Source organism: Megascapheus bottae, chromosome 3, assembly GCF_031878675.1.
Source record: "Megascapheus bottae isolate mThoBot1 chromosome 3, mThoBot2.hap1, whole genome shotgun sequence".
Lineage (NCBI taxonomy): Eukaryota > Metazoa > Chordata > Mammalia > Rodentia > Geomyidae > Megascapheus > Megascapheus bottae.
Genome location: NC_143511.1, coordinates 86174654 through 86195951, shown reverse-complemented (window position 1 = coordinate 86195951; position 21298 = coordinate 86174654). Strand labels below are relative to the sequence as shown.

Below are 21298 nucleotides of genomic sequence, written 5' to 3'. Positions count from 1 at the left end.
TGGGGGTGCCTGGAGTTGGAACTCAGGGGACGGGGTGAGATCTGGGGAGAGGCCCAGGGGCAGGTGTGTGGCTCCAGAGTCTATCTCTGAACTCCGATCCGGGTTCATGACCACCTGCTAGTGGAGCCCAAGTCCAAGGGCAGCTGGGGGTCAGGAAGGGGCGCGGCCTGTCAGCCTCGGGCTGCGTGGACATTGGAAGGCTCACCTGCAGGAGAAGGTCCGCCTCGGCCAGGCTCTCGGGAATGGCGCCGTGGACCACCACGTCCAGAAGCAGGAATCCGTGGGCATCCAAGCCCCGAGCTGCCTGGGTCAGCACAAGTAGCTCCCCTGCAATCCACCCGCCCCCCCGCCTGTGGTCAGCTGGGAGAGGTCCTGGGTGCAGGCTTCGGCTCCCACCTCGGGGAGGACTCTGCTCACCTGTAGCAAACTCCACATGTGACTCCTGCCGGAAGTGGCCACCCGTCAGGGATTGGCCATTTAGGGCCGATCCACTCTCTCCAGCCAGGGCCCAGTAGATGGGGGAGATGGTGGCCACCAGAGTCCGCAGCAGAGATCCTGCGTACAGAGGCCAGGCTAGCAGAGGCCGCACACCGAGGCCAGGCTAGGGTGGGAAGGTCAGGGCGGCCATCCTCCTGTTCTTCATCCCTCTGTGGCCCCCACCACCTCCCAGGAGAACTCAGCTTTGTGACTGCCTGAAGTAGTTTATTTAACCAGAACCTGGGAAATGGCAAAGCCCAACATATATTCAACTGTGGCTATGAATACAATAAGTTTGCAGGTGTTGGTGGCTCACATCTGTAATCTGAGCCACTCAGGAGGCTGAGATCTGAGCATCATTGGTTCAAAGCCAGCCCAGGCATGAAAGTCTAATTGGTTAATCTCTAATTAATCACCAGAAAAAGTGGAAATGGCCCTGTGGCTCAATGTGGTGGAGCGCTAGACTTGAGCTGAAGAGCTGAGGGACAGAGCCCAGGCCAAGGTCAAGCCTCATGACCAACGAAAGGAAAAAAGAAAAAAAATGTATGTATCTTGTTGGTAATTCAGTTAACTTCAACAAATACAGATCAAGAGTTACTGGGTCACTGCAGGGCCTGGGAAGCCACGGCTTGTCAGTACAGCTTTGCTGAACTGAGTTAAAAATCAACCCAAGTTTCCTGACTTGCAGACAACTTCTAGGGAACAAAAGTTCCAAATCACTGGCTTTGAATAAAGCCAAAAAGAAGTGGTGCTGTGGCTCAAGATTAGGGTGGTAGCCTTGAGCTGAAGAGTTCAGGAACAACCCCCAGGCCCAGAGTTCAAGTCCCAGGACCAACAAAAAAAATAAAAAAGAAAGAAAGAAAAAAACAAGCCAACCACTCTCCCTGGCTATGGATTTCCAGAGCTTCCCAGAGCCATCCGAGTTTCAGCACTCTTGTCCTGCTGGCCTGCTCACGTCAGTTCTCTCTTGTCCGGTTGTAAACGCAGTGGTTTCTTGGGGAAGGGGACCGGGCCAGGAGCTGGAGAGGAGGTTGCCTAATACCCTGGCTTGAATTGGTCTGTTAGAGGCATCGGACCTCCCAGGGTAGCAGCCGGGGGAAGCCTGGGATACAGCCTTTGCCTCCCCCTGCCCAGTGGGTATCTGAGGGGTCCCCAGTGGGTGGACCCCACTTACCCACATTTGCTGGGATGTGGCTGATGCTGCTTTGGATGGTGGTGGCTCCAGAGCGCACCCGCTGTTGGATGCTGGTGTTGAGAGCAGCCATGCCAAGTTCCTGGCCATTGATTGTTCCCCTCATGCTTCCCCGACTGCCCTGGGGTTCTCCTGTGCGTGTGAGGAGGAGAACATGAGGATGCACGCTCTCTACCTGGGGCCCAAGCCGAGGCTCAGAGGGGAAAAAGTAACATGTCCAAGGACACACAGCCAGTAGATGATGGTGCCAAATAGGAATGCTGCCTGGAAGCCTGGATGAGTCAGGCCCCCCAAGCTCATCTGTGACACAAAGAGTAGGTTCAAGACACACAGGAGACCCACTGGACTCTCAAATGCCCAGAGCCCACAATGGTAACCCCTGGCAAACGAGCAAGGGCCAGGGCACTGTGCCAGGAACTGGATGCCCTGACCTCAACATCTACATTCCTCCAGAGCCTCCACTCCAGCCACCCTGCAGCTGGCCTGGCTGGGGTGGGTTTCTTCCTGGTGCCGCCGGGCTGGCTAGGAGCAGCTGCTTTTCAAGCACTAATCAAAGGGTTGATGGAGGCCCCAGGGACCTCTGCTTCCCTTTGGATGGGCCATCTGTCTCCTCTGGGCAGCTGGCATTCCAAGGGATGGGAGACAGAAGACAGCCTGCTGTTCCTCTTACCAGCTCTCAGGGGAAATTAGCAACAAATTGTCCATGGCCTGTCAGAAAATAACACAATATACAGCAAGGCCAGGGTCCGAAATGGCTACACCAGGGGCTTCTTAATGTCAGATTCTAGGAAGCGCCCCCATTTCTTGAGGTTTCATCAATCGGCTGCAGTTCTGGGCTATTTTTCCTCCATATCCAGGGCCTGAGAAGGACATGGGACCATGACCCAAACCTTTGTTTTCCTCTTTTCTCTCTTTCCCTCTCTCCCTCCCTTCCTTTTCTCCCTTTCTTCATTTCTTTTTGTGCCAGCCCTAGGGCTTGAGCTCAGGGCCTCATGCTCTTGCTTAGCTCTTCTACTCAAGGTGCTCTACCACTTGAGCCAGAGCTCTGCTTTCTACTCTTGCTTTCACTAGGGGATGAAGAAGTAGTGGCTGCAGGGGAGAAGGAACATGCAGGACCCAGAAGCCCTGGGAGGGGCAAAACTCAGATGCCAGGAGTGACAAGCCACCGTTTCATTAGCCTTTGACTCCAGGAGGACAGAGCTGAAACCCTCAGGCTGGTGGGGAAGGAGGAGTGAGGCTGGAAAGGAAGGGAACAAGATTATAGTCAAGGGCTTTGCTAGAAGTTAGCTGGGTGCTGGTGGCTCACACCTGTAATCCTAGCTACACAGGAGGCTGAGATCTGAAGATTGCAGTTCAAAGCCTGCTGAGCAGAAAACTCTGAGATTTGTATCTCTAATTAACCACCAGAAAACGAAGTGGAGCTGTGTGGCTCAAAGAACTAGAGCTCTAGCCTTGAGTGAAAAAGCTTAGGGATAGCACCCAGGCCCTGAGTTCAAGCATTACAATGAAAAAGAAAAAAGAAAACAAAAATGATGTAGACTCAAGCTGGGTGCCAGCGACTCACTCCTGTAATCACAGCTACTCAAAAGGCTGAGAGGAGGAGCCTGGTTTTAGGCTAGTCCAGGATGAAGAAAGCTCACAGGATCCCATCTCAAACAATAGCTGGGTATGGTGAGGTGTTTCTGCCACCCCAGCTGCCCCTTAAATAAGAGGGTTGCTATCTGGATTGACCAGGGCAAAAAGCAAGGCCCTATCTCAAAAATAACAATAAAAAGGAGGCTGAGTGTATTTGGTTATTTGAAATTGGATAGGGAATGGGGAAAAACACGATGAGGGGTGGGGGCGGGGGGAGGGAAATGGGGACCAAGACATGAGAAAGGGTATCAATGTATGGGAATTAATGCACCATCTATCTGGCAAATATCATGTAACCCTTCTATTAAAAATATATGAAAAAAAGGAGGCTGAGGACATGAAACAAGTGGTAGAGTAACTGCTTAGTAAATGTGGAGTCTTTAAGTTCAAATTCTAGTACCATCTCCAGAAATTAATCAAACAAATAAATATCATTGTGGAACCAGGTTGAATATTATGGAATGGTACCCTGGACAGAAAGCAAAATGGCAAGTTACGAGCTGTGAATTTGATCTGAATTATAAGAAGAGTATATTTCTTCACACTTAGAGAAATAAAAATTGGACAAATATGCCCTTAATAATTATCTAAGCTATTCATGGTAACTGAATTATGAGAGAAAAATCACTTTTTATCACTTTAGAGTTCTGGATTATCTGACCTTTCTGTAAATAGCATAAATGAAGAGAGTAGGAGTCTGGGGACAGATGTGGAGAAGGGTTCTGACATTGTGTGTGCGCAGGTAGATTGGCGATGTCTACCAGGACGGATGTGGAGAAGGGTTCTGACATTGTGTGTGCGCAGGTAGATTGGTGATGTCTACCAGGACGGATGTGGAGAAGGGTTCTGGCACTGTGGGGACAGGGACCGCCCGTACCTCTCACGACCAGGTGTGCCTGGGCTGTGGCGGAGCCCAGGAGGTTGTGAGCAACACACTCGTATGTGCCCGCGTCCCCTGCCTGGATGTGCTCCAGCCACAGACTCCCATCTGGCAGTGTCTGGAGCCGTGGGCCAGCCTGCAGGGGTTGACCTGCCCTCAGCCACTCGACGGTGGGTGCCGGCTCGCCGGTGGCCTGGCACTGCAGCACCACGTCCTCGCCAGGTCTCACTGCCATGTCCTGGGGCTCCATTTGGATTACTGGGGCGCCTGTGGGAGGGCCAGGCAACACTTAGGAATGTTTAATTATGGTTACCTAGGCCTAGACATTCAGACTTAGTAGAAACCCAGACATACAGAGCAAGTAAGAGTGTCAGGCAGCCAGTTAGGGGCCTGTGGGCATTGTTTCTTATAAAGTACTGTCATGTGCATGTAAGGTCATGTTGCTCTATGCCAGGCTGCTTGCACAACCATGTTCCAATAAGATCACACCACTGGGTGATGGCACAGCCATCCAAGCTCCTGGGATGTTTCCACAACCTGCTTCTTAGAAGACGTCCGCAGCACTCAGCGATGCAGAACTTGAGGCACTGCACACAGCCGCCTGTGCCATGCCAGCCAACCCTCCCTACCCCTGCCTGCTGCTACCCCTGCCTGGAGGCCAAGTCCTATTCCACTGTTGGGAATGACTGGGAGCTGCTATACCCAGCTTCAACTGCAGGGTATTTTGGTTGTTGCCAAAGATGAGGTGTTGCCTCTTCCAAAATCTGTGTGTGTGTGTGTGTGTGTGTGTGTGTGTGTGTGTGCACTCACTGATCCTGCAGTTTAAATTCACAGCCTAGGCTCTGTCCCTTAGCTTTTTCACTTGAGGCTGGCACTCTACCATTTCAGACACAACTCCATTTTCCAGCTTTTTTTGTTGGTTAAACGAAGAGTTTCATGAACTTTCCTGCCTGGGCTGGCTTTGAACCACCATCCTCAGCTCTCAGCCTTCTGGGCAGCTAGGATTACAGGTGTGAGCCACCTGACTCAGAGAGCGTGTCTGAGGTTTGTGTCATTGGCTCCTCCAGGCCTGCTGATCCAGACTCTGGGAGCTTGGGAATCCAACCCTGAGACTCACCCTACATTTCCTAGGGGTTTCAAAACAAGATTTGTTACCAGCCATAGCAGCCTGAGGGCCCCTGTCACCATGTCACTGCCCCACGTGCTGGGGACAGGAGCCCAGGGACGGGGGAGGGTGCTGGACTCACTCTGGAGGACGAGAGTCACCACCTTCTTCACGCTGCCCACCTCATTCTCTGCCAGGCACTGGTACTGTCCTGCATCCTCCATCTGCAGGTGGCACGGGGGAGGGGGTGCTCAGGGAGGAAAAGGGGCAGTTCAGAGCAGCAGGGCATGAAGGGACATCTCACTGGGACAGGGACATGGGTTCCCACAGGGTGCCAAGGCCCTCAGGACACGTCTGTGAACCCGATGTCTTCATTTGTAAGACGGGGGCACTGTTGAGTGCCTACTCTGCCCTTGTGATCACATTTTAGGGGCGTTACTCACACAGGTCACTCTCCAGTCATCTCATGATTTCTCACTGAGGCTTGTCTAGGAGCGTATACGCCCTGCTGTGGCCCCGGGTAGGCTGGCACCACCCTTACCCTCTGTGGTTTACCAAGCACCTCCTGCCATTTCGCAAATAGTTCCCTCATAAAACCCAGGGTGACCTCCTGCCCGGGATGCAGCTCTTCTGTCCACCCCTCACGCCACGCGCTCGTCAGGGCCCATAATTATGAGCAGAGGCCATTCCCCACGAGCCCGGCCCCGTGCCACGCCACCCCGCCTTGCCTCTGTTCTGCGGATGGTCAGCGAGCCGTTCTGTAGCCGGAAGCGGAGCCGGCTGCTGGGCAGGGGAAGGCCATCCTTGGTCCACTGAATGTCCGGTTCCGGGTCTCCTCGGACCACACAGTCCAACCGGACGCTGCCCCCTACAGGCTCCACCAGGTAGGAGAAGGCTTCGCCTTGCAGGACAGGGGCTTCTGTAAGGGGTGGCATGAAAGGTGTGGTCAGGAGAGGGGCTCCCTTGAGGTTCAACCTCCAGTAAGTCCACTCTCGAAGGCCACCCAGCATCTAGGGGTTGCCTTGTGGGTCATGAGCACTGGGACCTGAGCTGAAGTGGTTGAAGCTGATTGGTGCTTGATTGATGATGCCTGAGACGGGAGCTGGGGGGAAGGTGATGCTGTGTGGGCCTGAGTGTACACGTGTGGGAGTGCATGTGTGTGCAAGCGTGCATGCGTGTACAGTATTAGTTCTCGCAGATCCTGCTAGCTGCAGTGGCACTTGGGGAGGCAGGGAAAATCAGGCCGTGGTGTTGGTGGAGCACAGCAGTGCTGGATGCCGGGTGTCGGATCTCACCCTTCCCCGGGCTGAGGCGAAATCCACCGAAAGTCCTGGTGTCTGGGTGGCTCTTTGGTGCCTTCAAGCCTCACCCATCCCAAGGCTGAGTAAAGTCTCACCCAGGCGGGGTGGGGGAGAGGAACCTGGTCCTTGGGTATTACAAAGTTTCCCAGGGCTCCATGGGGTCATGTAAGAAAGGTCCCACGGGCTCCCACTTACCTTTCACATGGACGAAGCTGACCGTCTGCACACGGCCCACTCTGTTCTCAGCCCAGCACATGTAGGCCCCGCTGTCCTCCTTGCTGATGGCTGCCCGCTTCAGAGTGCTGCCCCCGTCCTGCTCGGACACCCCCTCTGTGGTGGACAAGAGATTTCCCAGGCTGAGTCCACGTCCAGGGCCTCTGGATCCTCTGCTGAGGACTGGGTACCAGGCGGTGCTTAAATAAGGCGTGAACTCAGCTGGGGTGGCCCCTCCCTGGCTGACCAAGTCAACCTCTTCCTGGAGTTGCAGCCCCTACAAATTTAAATCCTCCGATATAAAATCAAAGTAGCTGTTTTTGTTGTTTGGGGCGGTTGTGGGGCTTCAACTCTTGGCCTGGGTACTGTCCCTGAGCTCTTCATCTCCACAGCATTGCCAGTTAGTTGGTGGTTAATTGGAGATAAGAGTGTCTCAGACTTTAGTGCTCAGGCTGGCTTTGAACCTTGGTCCTCAGATCTCAGCCTCCTGAGTAGCTAGGATTACAGGCGTGAGCCACCAATGCCCACCCCAAGAGATTCTTATCTCCAATTAACCACTTTAAAAAAAAGAAGAAAGAAAAAAAAGAAGAAAAATCTGAAAGTGATTTAAGACCTAGAGCACCAGACCTGAGCGGAAAAAGCCAACTGAGGGTGTAAGGCCCTGAGTTCAGGCCCCAGTACTGGCAAAAAGAAAATAAACAAAGCACAACCCACCTGGTACCTGGTTTTACTATGATTTGGTAAGAGGGCACAGTGGTTCTCTGAGGGAGATGAGGGGCCTGCTCACCTTTCCTCCCCACTGTGAGGCACAGGGGCTTGACAGCCTGTGGCTTGGGGGCTGGGCTAGGACTGATTTGTGTTGATCCTTGTTTGTTTGTTTTTCTCCAGTTCTGGGGTTCTAACTCTGGACCTGGGCACTGTCCCTAAGCTCTTTTTGCTCAAGGTTAGCATTCTTGAGTCATAATGCCACAGTGGCTTTTCCTGTGATTAGAGATAAGGGTTTCCCCGAACTTTCTTGCCTGGGCTGGCTTCAAACCACAACCCCCAGATCTCAGCCTCCTGAGTAGCCGACAGGTGAGAGCCACCAGCACAAAGCTGGTGTTGCGTTCTAAAGCAGGAAATTATCATAGGCTGTGGAGACAAGATTGAGCAATTCTCCAAGGCAGCAGGCACTTATCGAGCACCTACTGTATTCTCTGCAGGCCCCAGGTGGGACGACTGAGCTCTGCACACAAAACACGACCTTTTCTGGTGCTGAGCTCCCTGGGTCTGAGTGTCCCCGCACAGGTGACTGACTCCCTTCCACTTCTGCTGGGCCCAGAGAGCAGCTCTGCCTCCCAGGCTTGCAAGCCCAGGGCACACAGCCCTCCTTCCCTACTGGACCTGCTTGGGTCTCCAACCCCGCCTGCACCTCTGGGGCCCGGGGCCCTGTCCCACCAGACCTGTGATGGGTTGGTCATTGCGGGTCCAGCCCATGCGGGGCGTTGGGCTGCCGCGAGCCGCACAGCGCAGCCACAGTGGGTCCCCGAGGCGTAAGCTGCGGTCCCCGGGCAGGGTGGTGAAGACAGGCAGCGCCAGGATGGTCAGGTGCACGCGGCGGTGGGCGCGGCCCACCACGTTCTCAGCCATGCAGATGTAGGTGCCCCCGTCCTGGCCCTGGGGGCAGAGGGTAGCATCACCCTGGGCACTGCCCACCCGGGGGCTCCCCCGGGCCAGAGCGCCCTGGAGACCCATTCCCCACGGGGCGTGGGTTCCCTTCCCACCCCCTCATCCAGTCCAAGGCTCAGGCCCTCACAGGCCCGCTCACGGGCCCTTGTCACTTTGGCTTGGCTGCCCCTCTGCCACCCAAGCCCTGTGTGGGATGGGCTGTGCCATGTAGGCCCGACAGCAGAATATGACCTGGGTCAGAGTCTTCATGTTTGAGTCAGCCCTACTTTTGGTGCACAGAGGTTCTCTGAGAGGTTTTGGGGTGCATCCAAGCAGGGCCAGGGTGTTCCCACTCCATGGCCTGGCCCTGTGGGGCAGGGCCTGAGGCCTGGAGACCCCCCCATTTATGTGTGATCTTACACATGGACGTCACCACACAACTCCCTAGCCATCGGGAGAGGAACTTTGTTTATTTTTTGCCAGTCCTGGGGCTTGAACTCAGGGCCTGGGCACTGACTTTGACTCCGAGCTGCTTCTGCTCAAGGGTACTGCTCTACTATTCGAGCCACAGTGCCACTTCCAACTTTTTCTGTTTATGTGGCGCTAGGGATCAAACCTAGGACCTCATGAATGCCAGGCAGGCACTCTGTCACTACGCCACACTCCCAGCCCATAGAAGCTTCTCGTGATGACAGATCTACTAAGCCAGGGCCAATGGCTCTCGCCTGGAATCTCAGATACTCAGGAGGCTAAGATCTGAGAACTGAGTTTTGAAGCTAGCTGTGGGAGGGAAGCCCATAAGACTCCTATTCCCATCAACCAGCCAAAAGCTGAAAGTGGGGTGTGATTCAAGGGTAGAGTGCCAGCCTTGAGTGAAAAACCTAAGCTGGAGGGCGAGGTCCTGAGTTCAAGTCCTCGCAGGAGGGAAAAAATCTGGGGAGAAGGGAACTGGGGCTCCCACTGACCACAGCCCTGGCTCAACACCTCCCAGCCCACAGGGATACTGGGTATCAAGATGAGCTGGAGAATGACAGGTCACCCCTCCTTGAGCTTGAACTCAGAGCTTGCCCTTAGCTTTTTGCTCAAGGCTGGTTTGCTACCACTTGAAACAAAGCCTTATTACAAGCTTCTTTTTGCCAGTCATAGGACTTGAACTCTGGGCCTGGGCACTGTCCCTGAGGTCTTCAGCTCAAGGCTACAACCCTACCTCTTGAGCCACAGCACCGCTTCCAGTTTTCTGGTGGTTAACTGGAGATAAGAGTATCACAGACTTTAGTGCCTAGGCTGGCTTTGAACTCTGGTCCTCAGATCTCAGCCTCCTGAGTAGCTAGGATGACAGGCGTGAGCCACTGGCCCACAGCCAGGCTCAAATCGGACTCTGGCCTGTTGGCTAGTGAATCAGGACAACCAGGCACGGGGCCTTGCCTGTCCCCTGTGGGCCCGTACAAAAGCTCAGGCTTCCCCAGGCCGAGCCGGCTGCTCCCTCCTCACTCACCTCCAAGTTCCTCACCAGCAGCTCCCCAGAGGGCTGAATGACGAACTTGCCCTGGGCTCCGGACACGGGCTGGCCATCTTTCTCCCAGGTGATGTCCGGCTCAGGGCTGCCCCTCGCCGTGCAGGGCAAGAGGGCATGGGAGCCCTCAACAGTAGACAGGTCCAGGAGGCCGCTCTCAATCACAGGTGGGACTGCGAGGAGGGGAAGGCTCAACCTGTAGTTCACAGCAGTGCCTGACGCCTGCTCCACACGGTGACAGCCCACAAAACCCCCACCACGCAGGGGCTGTGGCACAGAGGACACTGCAGTGACTCAGGGAGATGCCCGAGCAGAGGGACACACACAAGGACTGCCCCCAGGAGCTGCTGCTCACGCCTGTAATCCCAACTGCACGGGAGCCGCGAGCTAAGCACTGGTTCAAAGCCAGCCTGGGGAGGGAAGACCAAAGAACCACCAAATAGCCAAAAGTGGAGGTGTGGCACGTGTGGCAGTGTCAGCCGTGTGCAAAAACTCTGAGTAACAGCACCTGAGCCCTAGGTCTGAGACCCAGGACTGGCACACCCATGCGTGTGTGTGTGTGTGCGCGTGGGTGTGCACATACTTGCTCACACACACAGGAAGAGAGAAAAGAAAGAAATTTCTACTGTCACCAAATCCTAATGAAAGAGGGGGGCCAGGGCAGCGTCCCTCCCAAGAGGGGCTAGAGAAGGCCGGGCTGGGGGTGTCTGTGGAGCCAGGCTGCAGGCAGGAGGAGAGAGAGCTTCCAGAGCCATCTGTCTGGGGGCTAAGCTGGCGCAGCCGGGCAGGGTGGGCTCATGGGATCCATGGTGGCCCTGCCAGCCTCACCTAGCACCACCAGCCTCGTCTTCCCCACTGCGCTGCCTGCGCTGTTCTGGGCGATGCACAAGTAGTTCCCAGCATCCTCTGGGCTGGCGTGGACAATCCGCAGGTGTCCGTTGGGCAGGACCTGGGCACCCATGCCTGGGTGAAGAGAGGAAACTGGGCCTGGAGTCTAGGGCTGGCCTGGGACGGGGACATTAGCCATGACTCTCAGAGCGAGCGTGTGTACGTGTGTGGGGGTGGGGGGGAGCCAGAGAGCCCAGGATGGTCAGGCTGGGGGCACAGGAGAAGGGGGCGGGATGCTGGCTGCGGCAGGCTGGGGTCTTCAGGGCCTCTGGGGAGCTGTGAATCTCCAAGCAGGAAGGAGGACCCGGCCCCCAAGCCCAGCTCCCTTCCCTCCCCAGGGGCCTCACCTGACCCGATGCTCTGCCCCTCCTTCTGCCAGGTGACAGTGGGTGGGGGAACTCCCAGGGCCTCACAGGGCAGCAGCGCCTCCCTCGCCACGGCGGCTTCAACCACGCTGGGCAGCGGCTTCACCACGGGAGAGGCTGGGGGCAGAGGGGACAGGAGTCCTGAGACAAGCACACCAGCTAGCCTGTCCAGCCCATCTGAGCGCCCGGGAGTCAGAGGAGGGGAGGCCTGGCACAGGAGGCTGGGCTTGCCATCCATTCCCAGCCCCATCCACCACCAGGTCTCCATCTGACCCCCGCCCCTAAGGTTCGCCCCCCCCCCCCCGAGACGTCACCTTGAACGGTGAGGGCCATGTGTTTGCGAGCCACACCGGCGGAGTTGTGTGCGGTGCAGGTGTAGGGGCCAGTGTGGATGGGGAGGGCATGCTCAATCTCCAGTGCTCCTGTGGGTGAGGAAGGGGCATGGGTGCTGAGGGCACCGAGGATGGAGGCCCCCAGACATGAAGGAGGTGGCGGGGCTCTTCCACCCATTAGTAGACAGAATGCATGGACACCCAAGCTCTAGGCCTTGCCTCTGCTCTCTGCCTGAGGCACAACCAGGGAAAGTCCCTTCTACTCCTGGGCCTCAGTTTCTCCACATGTACAAAGAAGAATGAGAGAAGAGGGCCTGTGGAGCCCTCCTGGCTCCACAGGATGGGCCTCTGTCCCGCCCAGGATCCCAGGCTCTGGAGTTCTGCACTCTGGATTGCTCACCTCCTCCGGAAGCCTCCCCAGACTTCTACCTCCTCCTCTCTGAGCACTTCACTCTCTCAGCCTCAAGACTGTATGCCAGCAGAGAGGGTTCTAGAATCCTCTGAAGCCCTGCTGGGTGGGTGTGGGGAGGGGCCACAGCCATGGCCATTCATTCTCAGGGTGGCCAGAGCTGTGACTTGCCTTGGACGCTGGGCCTGGCTTTCACCACTTATTGAAAGAAAATGTTCTATAGCCACAGGAGAGTTTGAAAATCACATGTTTGTCCAGCATCCTGGATGTTACGATTTCACCAACCAAGTAACAAAGATCCATTTAATTTGGGGGATTCCCCATAAAGTCACCAACCTTTCTTTTTAAGAAACAAAGATGTTTGAAAAGACCACCGTCTTGGCCATGCACTGTGGCTCACATTTGTAATCCTGGCTACTTGGGAGGCAGTAATCAGAAGGATCAGAGCCTGAGGCCAGCCCAGGCAACAATGAAATGCAAAGCTCTATCATAAAATAACCAGAGCAGTCAAGCTCACACCTATAATCCTAGCTACTCAAGAGGCTGAGATCTGAGGATTGCAATTTAGAGCCAGCTCAGGCAGATAAATCCAAGAGACTCTCATCTCCAATTAGCCAACAAAAACCTGGCAGTCGAGAAGGGTGTGGCTTAAGTGGGAGAGTACCAACCTTGAGTGAAGAAAGCTCAGGGACAGTGCCCAGGCCTTGACTTCAAGCCCCAGGACCAGTACAGACAAATACTTCCCTTCTCCTGTCCCCCCAGCCTGACCATGCTAGGGAGCTGGGTACTAGGGCTCAAGTGGCAGAGCCAATGCCAGCAAGCGCAAAGCTCTGTGTTCAAATCTTAGAACTGACCAAAGGAAATAATGAAACCCATCACCACCTGCTATTACCTTAAACCTCATCAAAGAAAGGGACTCTCAGTGCTGAAGACTAACAGTGTGACTTCCGAATAAAGGACAGTCCTGCCTGTGGTCTAGCCAGCAGCCAGGTGGATGCTTGTGGAGAGGGGCAGCGCCGGCCCCCTGTCCTCCTGTCCTTCCCTCTCCTTTTGCCACGGGGCTACACTAACTGCACCAACCTGGAGACTGCCATGGGCTCTCAGCACACAGGCACTCAGCACCCAGGCGCAGAGAGGGCAAGGCACTTCTCCCAGGTGGCACAGCCACGGCGTGGCAGGATGGAAAAGTCCATCTCCCCACCTGGGCTCTCCCACCCACTCTGCCCACTCCCCGCACCTCCCTCGTCCCCCACTGGCCACTTCTCTGTGGCGGCTTACCCTTCCTTACCTGAGGGTAAGATGCGGTAGCCACTGCCCCTGGGCCCCAGCAGGGCACCCGCCTTGCTCCAGGACACGGCCGGCGTGGGCACACCTGTGCTGTGGCATGTGAGAAGCACGGGGGCCATCCTGGCCACCATGTAGTCCGTCTGGTCGTCCGCAATGGTGGGAGGCGCTGGAACCAAGGTGAGGCCCAGGCCTTCTTTAGAACGGGGGCTTGGTGTGGCCATGGACCAAGTTGTGGGGGGGGGGGCAGTGCAGGAACTGTCAAGGGAGGCTTGGAGGAGAGGCTGAGTGACAGGGCAGGGGGAGGTGGAGGCAACAGACACCCTGGCTCACTCAGCCAGTGCTCGGGGCACCAGCTTGAGCCTTCTGCACACTGCTGGCCTGGTGATTTCACCGTTTTTGAGGCAGAGGCTCTGGGGGGGGCGGGCTGGGGAAGGCCTAGGGATGCTACCCCTAACCTGAGGTCAGATGGCAAAGCAGGAGTTGGCTGGGGGAGGGGGAGCGGGTCCTGGCAGAGGAAGAGCATGTGCAAAGGCCCTGATCCCAAGAGTTTCAAAGCTGAGCAACACAACTAGACCCCAGAGTGAGGCAAGGCTGAGTGAGGAACCCAACCCAGGGGTCCCTCAGGGAGGCATTTCAACCAGAAGGTCAGATTTGGGTTAGAACATGCTGGACTGCAGAGCTGCTGGGAAGTGTTCCTGACTGACACCAGGGTGGCCTGCAGGTGGGCAGGTTCTGTCGAGGAGAGTTCCTGGAGGAGGCATTCTGTGGGCAGGCTGCTGTCCCCACCTCCTGTGCCCCACTCACCATGGACGGTCACCTGGTAGACCCTCCGGGCCTCGCCCACCTCGTTGCTCACCACGCATTCAAACTGGGCGGAGTCCTGTGGGCTGGGCGCTGTCAGCAGCAGAGCATTGGAGGGCAGGATCCTGGGCGGGGCAGACGGGCAGAGTGACTGAAGGGCCAGCTGTGGACTTCCTGCCTGGCAGACTGGCTATGGGACCCGCTGACCACTTTTCCAGTTGTTTCTAACACCTGATCTGAACTGTCTTCTAGAAGTTTCTATCCCCCAAATTTTAGCTATTGGGTTAGTGGTGATTTCTGCTCCTCTCTTGTTTCTCTGTAACTCTGCATGTTTGCTATAAGAATGCCTGTAAAAGCTTTCAACTTCCTTCTTTTTCTTGTTTTTACAATGCTGGGGTTTGAACGCAAAGCCTTGTGCTTGTCTAGCAACTTCTGTTCCATAGCCCTTTTGGCTTTAGCAATTTGGGGACAGGGTCTCCAGCGTGTGCCAGGCTATCTTGGGCTCCCATCCCAGGACAGGGCAACTGGGACGGCAGGGATGCAACACTCTGCCCAGAGATCTACCCAGGCTAGCCTCACACAGCAATGCTCTGGATCTCTGCCTCTGGGGTTACAAGCATGGCTGTGTGCACGGGCGCGCGCGCACACACACACACACACACACATACACACACACGTTACAGGTGACTTGCCCCCGAGCTTTCACCCCAGCCTTCCAGGTTTTGCTTCTAATGGGTGCCAGGCGTGCATGGAAGTCACAGGACTTTGGCTGTGGGTCCCAGATGCCCTGCAGGGCAGTTGTGTCTACTTACAGTAGACAGCCACTTGGCTGTCCTGGGCCTGGGTCCTCCCCTTTTGTCCCCGCCTCTCCACCGGCCCCGCCTCCCCGCTTCTGTGATGGACACCACCCGTCCCTGGCTCCCATGGTATTTGAAGGACCCGTTCCAGAGGTTTATTACCGATAGGCATCCTGCTGCTGTCGGAAGTCCAGCTTCTGCCCGTCCTTCCACCAGACCACCTGGGGTTTGGGGGAACCACTGGCCTCACAGGGCAGTGAGGCCAGGCTGTGGGCAGTCAGGGTCAGGTTGGAGGGGCCAGGGGTGATGGCTGGAGGCTCTGGGGAGAGGGCAGTGGTCGGGAGGCAGGCGCAGGTCAGGAGGACTGGCGAATCTCTGAGAGGGGAGCCTTCCTGACCACCTCAATGTGCCCCAGGGGGAGAGGGCCAGGAAAGTCCCCAGGGAAGACCCCCCAACAGACTCCTCAAGCTGGGTGCTCCCCAGGCCCGAGCCTGGCACCTGAGCCCCTCCTTTCAAATGAGACTGTCCTCAGCTCCCACCCGAGGCCACGGCCCTGCAGAGCAGCTGCAGGGCTGGATGGGGAAGAGAAGTTCAATTAAAGCCCCAGATTTCTGTGACTTCGAGTGTTACTTAGATGTTTGACCTTTTTGTTTTTGCCAGCCCTGGGGCTTGAACTCAGGGCCTGGGCACTGTCCTTGGGCTTTCTCAAGGCTAGCGCGCTACCACTGGAACCACAGCACCACTTCCAGCTTTTCCTGTGAATGTGGTACTGAGGAATCGAACCCAGGACTTCATGCATGCTAGGCAAGCGGGGGACCCCACACACTACTCAGGACTGGGTCACATGGCTGCCCTGGGCCACCTACCGAAGACTCGGAGCTCACGGCCTTGCCGGTCAGAGCCAGCTGAATTGGACACCAGGCACAAGTAGTGGCCAGCGTCCTGGGCCAGGACTGGCTGAATCCTCAGGGAACCATCAGGGAGGAACTCAAGCCTGGAATGGAAGGAGGCGCTGCCGTGGCCAGCGCTAGGCCACTGGGCCACGTGAAGCTGGACCCTGGTTGTGTTTCCAGGGACACCTGTTCTCTTCTTGCCCCTTCTCCTGGCAAGAGGATGTGACTTGGGCATCAATCTGATATCTGGGAGGCCAAGTTCAGGGCCATGGCGAACACAGCTCCCGTCCCACCAGAGGGGTGGAGAGAAGCACTGCTTCAGGTGGCCACGCCCCACAATTTCTGAACTTGCTCCCAAGATCTGAGAAGTCCCTCTCCCCCACACCCAGGGCTGTGCTATTTAACCCCGCCCCTGGCCACCGTTGATTGGGCCAGGGATGGGAGGAGTCCATTTGGCTGGACCAGTAACATTCTCTGCCCAGGACTTTGTATGCACAGAGAGGAGACTTACTCTGCAGGTGAGGAGCTGTATGTAAAACTGGGGGGCCTTGAAGGGGTGGAAGGGGGTGTCTGCCATGTTCACAGAAGAAGGAGCGAGAGACACACAGAAAGAAGTACTGAAGACATAACCAGGGGAGCTAAGTTCCACTCAACAGCCAGCCAGTGGCTTGCTCGTTTTTATGTGATCGTGCACTTTTCTGCACTGACTGCCCAAGTGGCTTTGTGTTTGTGACCTGCGACCCTCCCCTTGGGCTCCTACCTGGGGCTCTCAGGATCCAGGGGGGCCCCGTCTTTCCTCCAGCTCAGGAGGGGTGTGGGTACACCACTAGACCGGCAGGGCAGCAGGGCTGTGTGGTTCACTGAGGCGTTCACGACAGGTGGTCCCGGCTGGATGGTGGGTGCAGCTGAGGAGGGGCACAGAGGACGTGGGCTGGGAGCCCATGGCTGAGGGGCGGGGGAGCGGGGGGGGGCACACACTCACTGTGGATCTCTACGTGGAAGTCCACGCTGGTGCTGCCTGCTGCATTTCGAGCTGTACAGCTGTAGTGGCCGCCATCGGCTGTGCTCAGGGCCTGCAGCTGGAGGAACCTGCCCTGCTCGGGAAGCTGTGTGTGGACATCGGCCTGCAGACCCGGCCAGCGTGAGACCCAGGCTGCAGAGCCTGGCAAACGCCCCGCTGAGACCCTCAGAGGGAGTGAGAGGCCCCCAGGCTCCTCCCGGAAAACCCGCAACACTTCTAGCTGTGTCCTGGCCCTGTGGGCACAGAGCATCAGTCACCAGAGGGGGTGACACAGCCCCCAGGTGGGACTTGGTGTACCACAGGAGGAGATTATTCCGTACTCAGATGTCCTGGCTGCGAGTCCTGGTGGCGCTTCCCTGCCTTGTCCACACCAGGGGCAGCCAGGCAGGCAGGCAGGCAGGCAGGGCGCTGCTCAGAAGAGACCCTCAGCAATGGGCTGTGACCCAGCACCCACCTGTAGCAGGACTCCATCCCGGTGCCACTCAATCTGGGGCGCTGGCTCTGCCTCCACGGAGCATTCCAAGACCAGCTGCCCCGGGGCCAGGCCAACCACAGCTCGGGGGCCCTGGGGCCCAACCAAGTTCGGAGGCACTGGGGGGCAAAGACATGGACGTGAAAGATGAACCTGCTCCGGCAGTCTCTGTCCTGCTTCCCACCCTGACCCCCGTACTTCCTACCTTGAACCTTGACCCAGAAGCTCTTTTCAACGTCCCCTGCAGGGCTTTCCGCCAGGCAGGTGTACATTCCGGCATCGCTTACCTGGGAGATGGAAGCAGAGTGAGCAGTGCTGGGTCTCCTCTTGCTAACCTTCCAATCTGGTCTCCGTACCATGTAGCTAAGGGCCAAGATTCACACTCGAGACCCACAGAAGGTCTAAGAGGGGCCAGCTTACCTCCCAGGCAACTGCTCCCTCTCTGGAATTCTTCCCCACCCCATCTTACTCTTGTTCTGGGACTAGGACATGACTGCCTCCTTCAGGAAGTCCCCTTAGGTTTCTCTGGCCTGGATAAAGAGCTATCTGGTTTTTACACTACCTTTCCTCTGGCTAGTCTGGGATCTTGGAAGGGCACAGACCAAGGTATCATCTCCCCCCATGTCCCATGCCAAGGAGGAGTTGAGGCCTGGGGAGGTCACGGCCCACCCCTTCTGCTGGCCTCCCAGCCTCAGTCCCCAGCAGGCGGACACCGGCACCTGTACACTCTCCACCCGGAGCATCTTCCCAGCTCTGCTGCTGTTCTCTGGCCTGGCCAGGGTCTGCCCATCCTTGTGCCAGGTGATGTTGGGAGGGGGGACACCCTGGGCATCACACAGCAGCTCCATGGGGGCACCGGGTGTCAGTGACATCTCTGTAAGCTGATCTGAGTTCTTGATGTGGGGGGGATCTGCAGAAGAGCCACCCAGGTCAGCCGTGGCCTGGACACGAGGGGGCTGGGGCCACAGGCCTCCCCACTATGGAGGGTGAAAACCAGGGGTCAGGAGACAGCTGGGCGTGTGTGTGTGTGTGTGTGTGTGTGTGTGTGTGTGTGTGTGTGTGTGTGTGTGTGTGCAGGAGTGGGGTTATGGCTCAAATAGAGTGTCAGCCTTGAGTGTAAAAACCCAAGCGAGACTGTGAGGTCTTAAGCCCCAGTACTGGCACTGGGATAAAATAACACCTATGAGCCAGGGGCTGTAATCCTAACTACTCAGGAGGCAGAGATCTAAGGCTCAAGGTTCAAAGCCAGCCCAAGCAGAAAAGTCTAAGAGACTCCTACCTCCAATAAATTACTCAGAAAAGGCAGGACGCGGGGCTGTGGCTCAAGTTATAGAATGCCAGCCTTGAGCCAAGAAAGCTCAGGGACAGTGCCCACACCTTGAGTTCAAGCCTCAAGACTGGCAAGGTAAATAAATAAATAAATAAATAAATAAATAAATAAATGCAAATTTAAAAATAAGCCTGGCGTGGTGGCTCACGCCTGTAATCCTAGCTCCTCGGGAGGCTGAGATCTGAGGATCACAGTTCAAAGCCAGCCCGGACACTGAAGTCCATAAGACTCTTATTTCCAATCAACCACCAGAAAACCAGAAGTGGTGCTGTGGCTCAAGGGGTAGGGTGGTAGCCTTGAGCTGAAGAGCTCAGGGACGGCGCCCAGGCCCAGAGCTCAAGCCTGAAAAACAAATAATAAAAACTGCGCTGACTTGGGGCTCTGCCCCGGATTTCAGTGGCTCCTGTTCTTCTTTCCACTAACAGGTCTGCTGGACAAGACAGTGGACAAACATCTGGCAGCCTCATCATCCCAGCCACTTCCCCCACCTCCACAGAGCCAGCCAGGTGTACCCCAGAGCGGGGCTCCACACCCGCTCCCCCTTCTCAGGGCCCCTGAGCCCAGCCCGCCCTCTGGCCTGCAGACACCCACCCATCACGGTGAGCTGGAATCGCCTCCGAGCCTCTCCGGCCTCGCTCTCTGCCACACACAGGTAGCTCCCAGCGTCCTCAGCGCCCACCGCCTCCAGCTGCAAGCCGGGGCCCTGCTCCAGGCTCTGGGTCAACAAGGGCTCCCCGTCCTTCATCCAAGACACAAGGGGCAGCGGGGTCCCCCAGGCCTCACACGGGAGAGTCACTGAGGAGCCCCGGGCCACCACCACATCCTTCTGGAACTGCCCCGGCTCCAGGACAGGAGGCACTGCATAAGGCAGAGGGCGGGGGGGGGGGGGGGAGGGCCAGACTTGTTTTATGGCACTGGCCCCAGGACCTTGGTCAATCTCTCTCTCTTTTTTATTCCAGTCCTGGGCTTGAACTCAGAGCCTGAGCACCGTCCTTGGACTTTCTCAAGGCTAGAGTTCTACCACTTGAGCCATGGCACCACTTCTGGCTTTTTTTTTTCTATGTATGTGGTACTGAGGAACCGAACCTGGGTCTTTGTGCATGCTAGGCATGCACTCTACCACTAGGCCAAACTCCTAGCCCCAACCTTGGTCAATCCTTCTCATCTCTACGACTTGGCCTAGGTCTTACTAGAAGAACTCTCTCTGAGCCCTGAGGTCAGGTGTGGGCCCCCATGCCACCCCCCTGGAATCCTTCCCTTCTCTGGTGGGGCTCAGGCTCACGGCTATGGCTTATGACTGTATTCTGGTGCCTGGCATGGCCCTGCTAGCCTGCCATCCACCCACTAATTATGAGCTAAATGCAGGCGAAAACAAAGGAATCAGAGTGAACCTCAGCCCTGCACTGCTGTGGCTGCCCGCTGGCACTGCCTGGATGCCCACCACGGCTGGAGGACCCCGCGGTCTACTGCCTTACCCAGCACCTGCAGGGTGAAGTTCCTGTCCGCCACGCCTGCTGGGCTGGAGGCCACACACGTGAAGACGCCGCTGTCTGTCAGCTGCACCCGGGAAATGCTGTGGTCAGGGGGAGGAGAGGGGGTCAGCGCTGAACTGGAAGCCCTGCCTGGTCCTGCCCCCACTCACGGGCCCTTTCTTGTGCCCCACTCCTTCTGCCTGCCTTGCCATCAGCCAGCCAGATTTCACTTACCCAATTCTGGAAGCTTCCTGTCCTACTCCTGTGACCTGCCTACCTCTCGGTGGCCTCTCCCAACTGCTCCCCCAAATTGTCTCTACCCAGTAACTCCCTACTTTACTTCCTCCCTCCCTCCCTCCCTTCCTCTCACTCTCTTTCCTTGTTTTCTTTTCTTTCTTAGGTGTCAGACCCAGGGCTTGAACTCAGGGCCTGGGCACTGACCCTGAGCTGTTTCATTCAAGGCTAGTGTTCTATCAAGTGAGCCAAAGCTCCACTTCGGGCCCCGGCTAGCTTTGAACCTTTATTTTCAGATCCCCGCTTCTTGAGCAGCTAGTGCTACAAGTGTGTCACCAGCACCTGGCAGCTTAGGGAAGGTTTAGAGAATTTTGTTCTTTAACCTGACACAACCCGACACATTTGCACAGAACTCCAGGCCTCCCCTCCCCATGTCTCCAGAGCCACACTTGTCAGTTTCGTAGAGGTGAAAGGTAGAATGGAGCCTCAGCTGTCATCTGGGGGCAGGGGGACACACAATTTCATTTCTAGAACCTGAAGGGTTTTGAGAGACAGGGTGGTGGCTCAGGTGGATGAGCATCTACTGAGCAAATGACAGGGTCTGAGTTCAAAACCCCCGTAGCAAAAAGCAAGAAAGAAAAAGAAAAGGTGCAACCTTAGTTACTTGGGGGCTGAGATTGGGAAGATTGCGCTTTAAGGCCAGCTTATGAAGAAACGTTCTCAAGATGCCTTCTCGGCCAATAGTGGGGTGCTCCTGTCACCCCAGTCAAGTGGAAGGCTGAGAATGGGAGGATCATGGGTCAAAGCCAGCTCAGGCAGAAATGTTCATGAGATCCATTTCCAACTGGCAGCTGGGCACGGTCGAGTACTCCTGTCAGTGCCTCCTGTGCTACAGACGAGGCTAGCATCAGGAAGACTGCAGGCCACCGGCAGCCTGGCAGAGAAGGCCACAAGATTTCATCTCAATGGAAGGAGTCTGGGTGTGGTAATACAGCTGTTGTCCCAGCTACAGCAAGAAGCATAAAACAGGGGGA

At 56.5% G+C, this 21298-nt stretch overlaps 1 protein-coding gene across 1 annotated transcript in view; it reads right to left on the bottom strand.

Annotated features, from left to right (window-relative positions):
* The window catches only part of Hmcn2 (hemicentin 2), a 108546-nt gene that overhangs the window by 6725 nt on the left and 80523 nt on the right, over positions 1–21298 (bottom strand). Inside the window, exons 69-91 of the mRNA XM_090329396.1 lie at positions 20034–20131; positions 19150–19416; positions 17948–18138; positions 17434–17515; positions 17211–17347; positions 16718–16859; positions 16496–16640; positions 15709–15836; positions 15005–15161; positions 14049–14170; positions 13246–13410; positions 11531–11638; positions 11199–11333; positions 10792–10926; positions 9946–10136; positions 8246–8459; positions 6786–6920; positions 6018–6208; positions 5432–5513; positions 4182–4451; positions 1652–1801; positions 418–555; positions 206–327 (exon numbers count right to left, since the gene is read on the bottom strand). Of these exons, the coding sequence (XP_090185522.1) occupies positions 206–327; positions 418–555; positions 1652–1801; positions 4182–4451; positions 5432–5513; positions 6018–6208; positions 6786–6920; positions 8246–8459; positions 9946–10136; positions 10792–10926; positions 11199–11333; positions 11531–11638; positions 13246–13410; positions 14049–14170; positions 15005–15161; positions 15709–15836; positions 16496–16640; positions 16718–16859; positions 17211–17347; positions 17434–17515; positions 17948–18138; positions 19150–19416; positions 20034–20131 (3505 nt within the window). The remainder of the gene's footprint in view (positions 1–205; positions 328–417; positions 556–1651; positions 1802–4181; positions 4452–5431; positions 5514–6017; positions 6209–6785; positions 6921–8245; positions 8460–9945; positions 10137–10791; positions 10927–11198; positions 11334–11530; positions 11639–13245; positions 13411–14048; positions 14171–15004; positions 15162–15708; positions 15837–16495; positions 16641–16717; positions 16860–17210; positions 17348–17433; positions 17516–17947; positions 18139–19149; positions 19417–20033; positions 20132–21298) is intronic.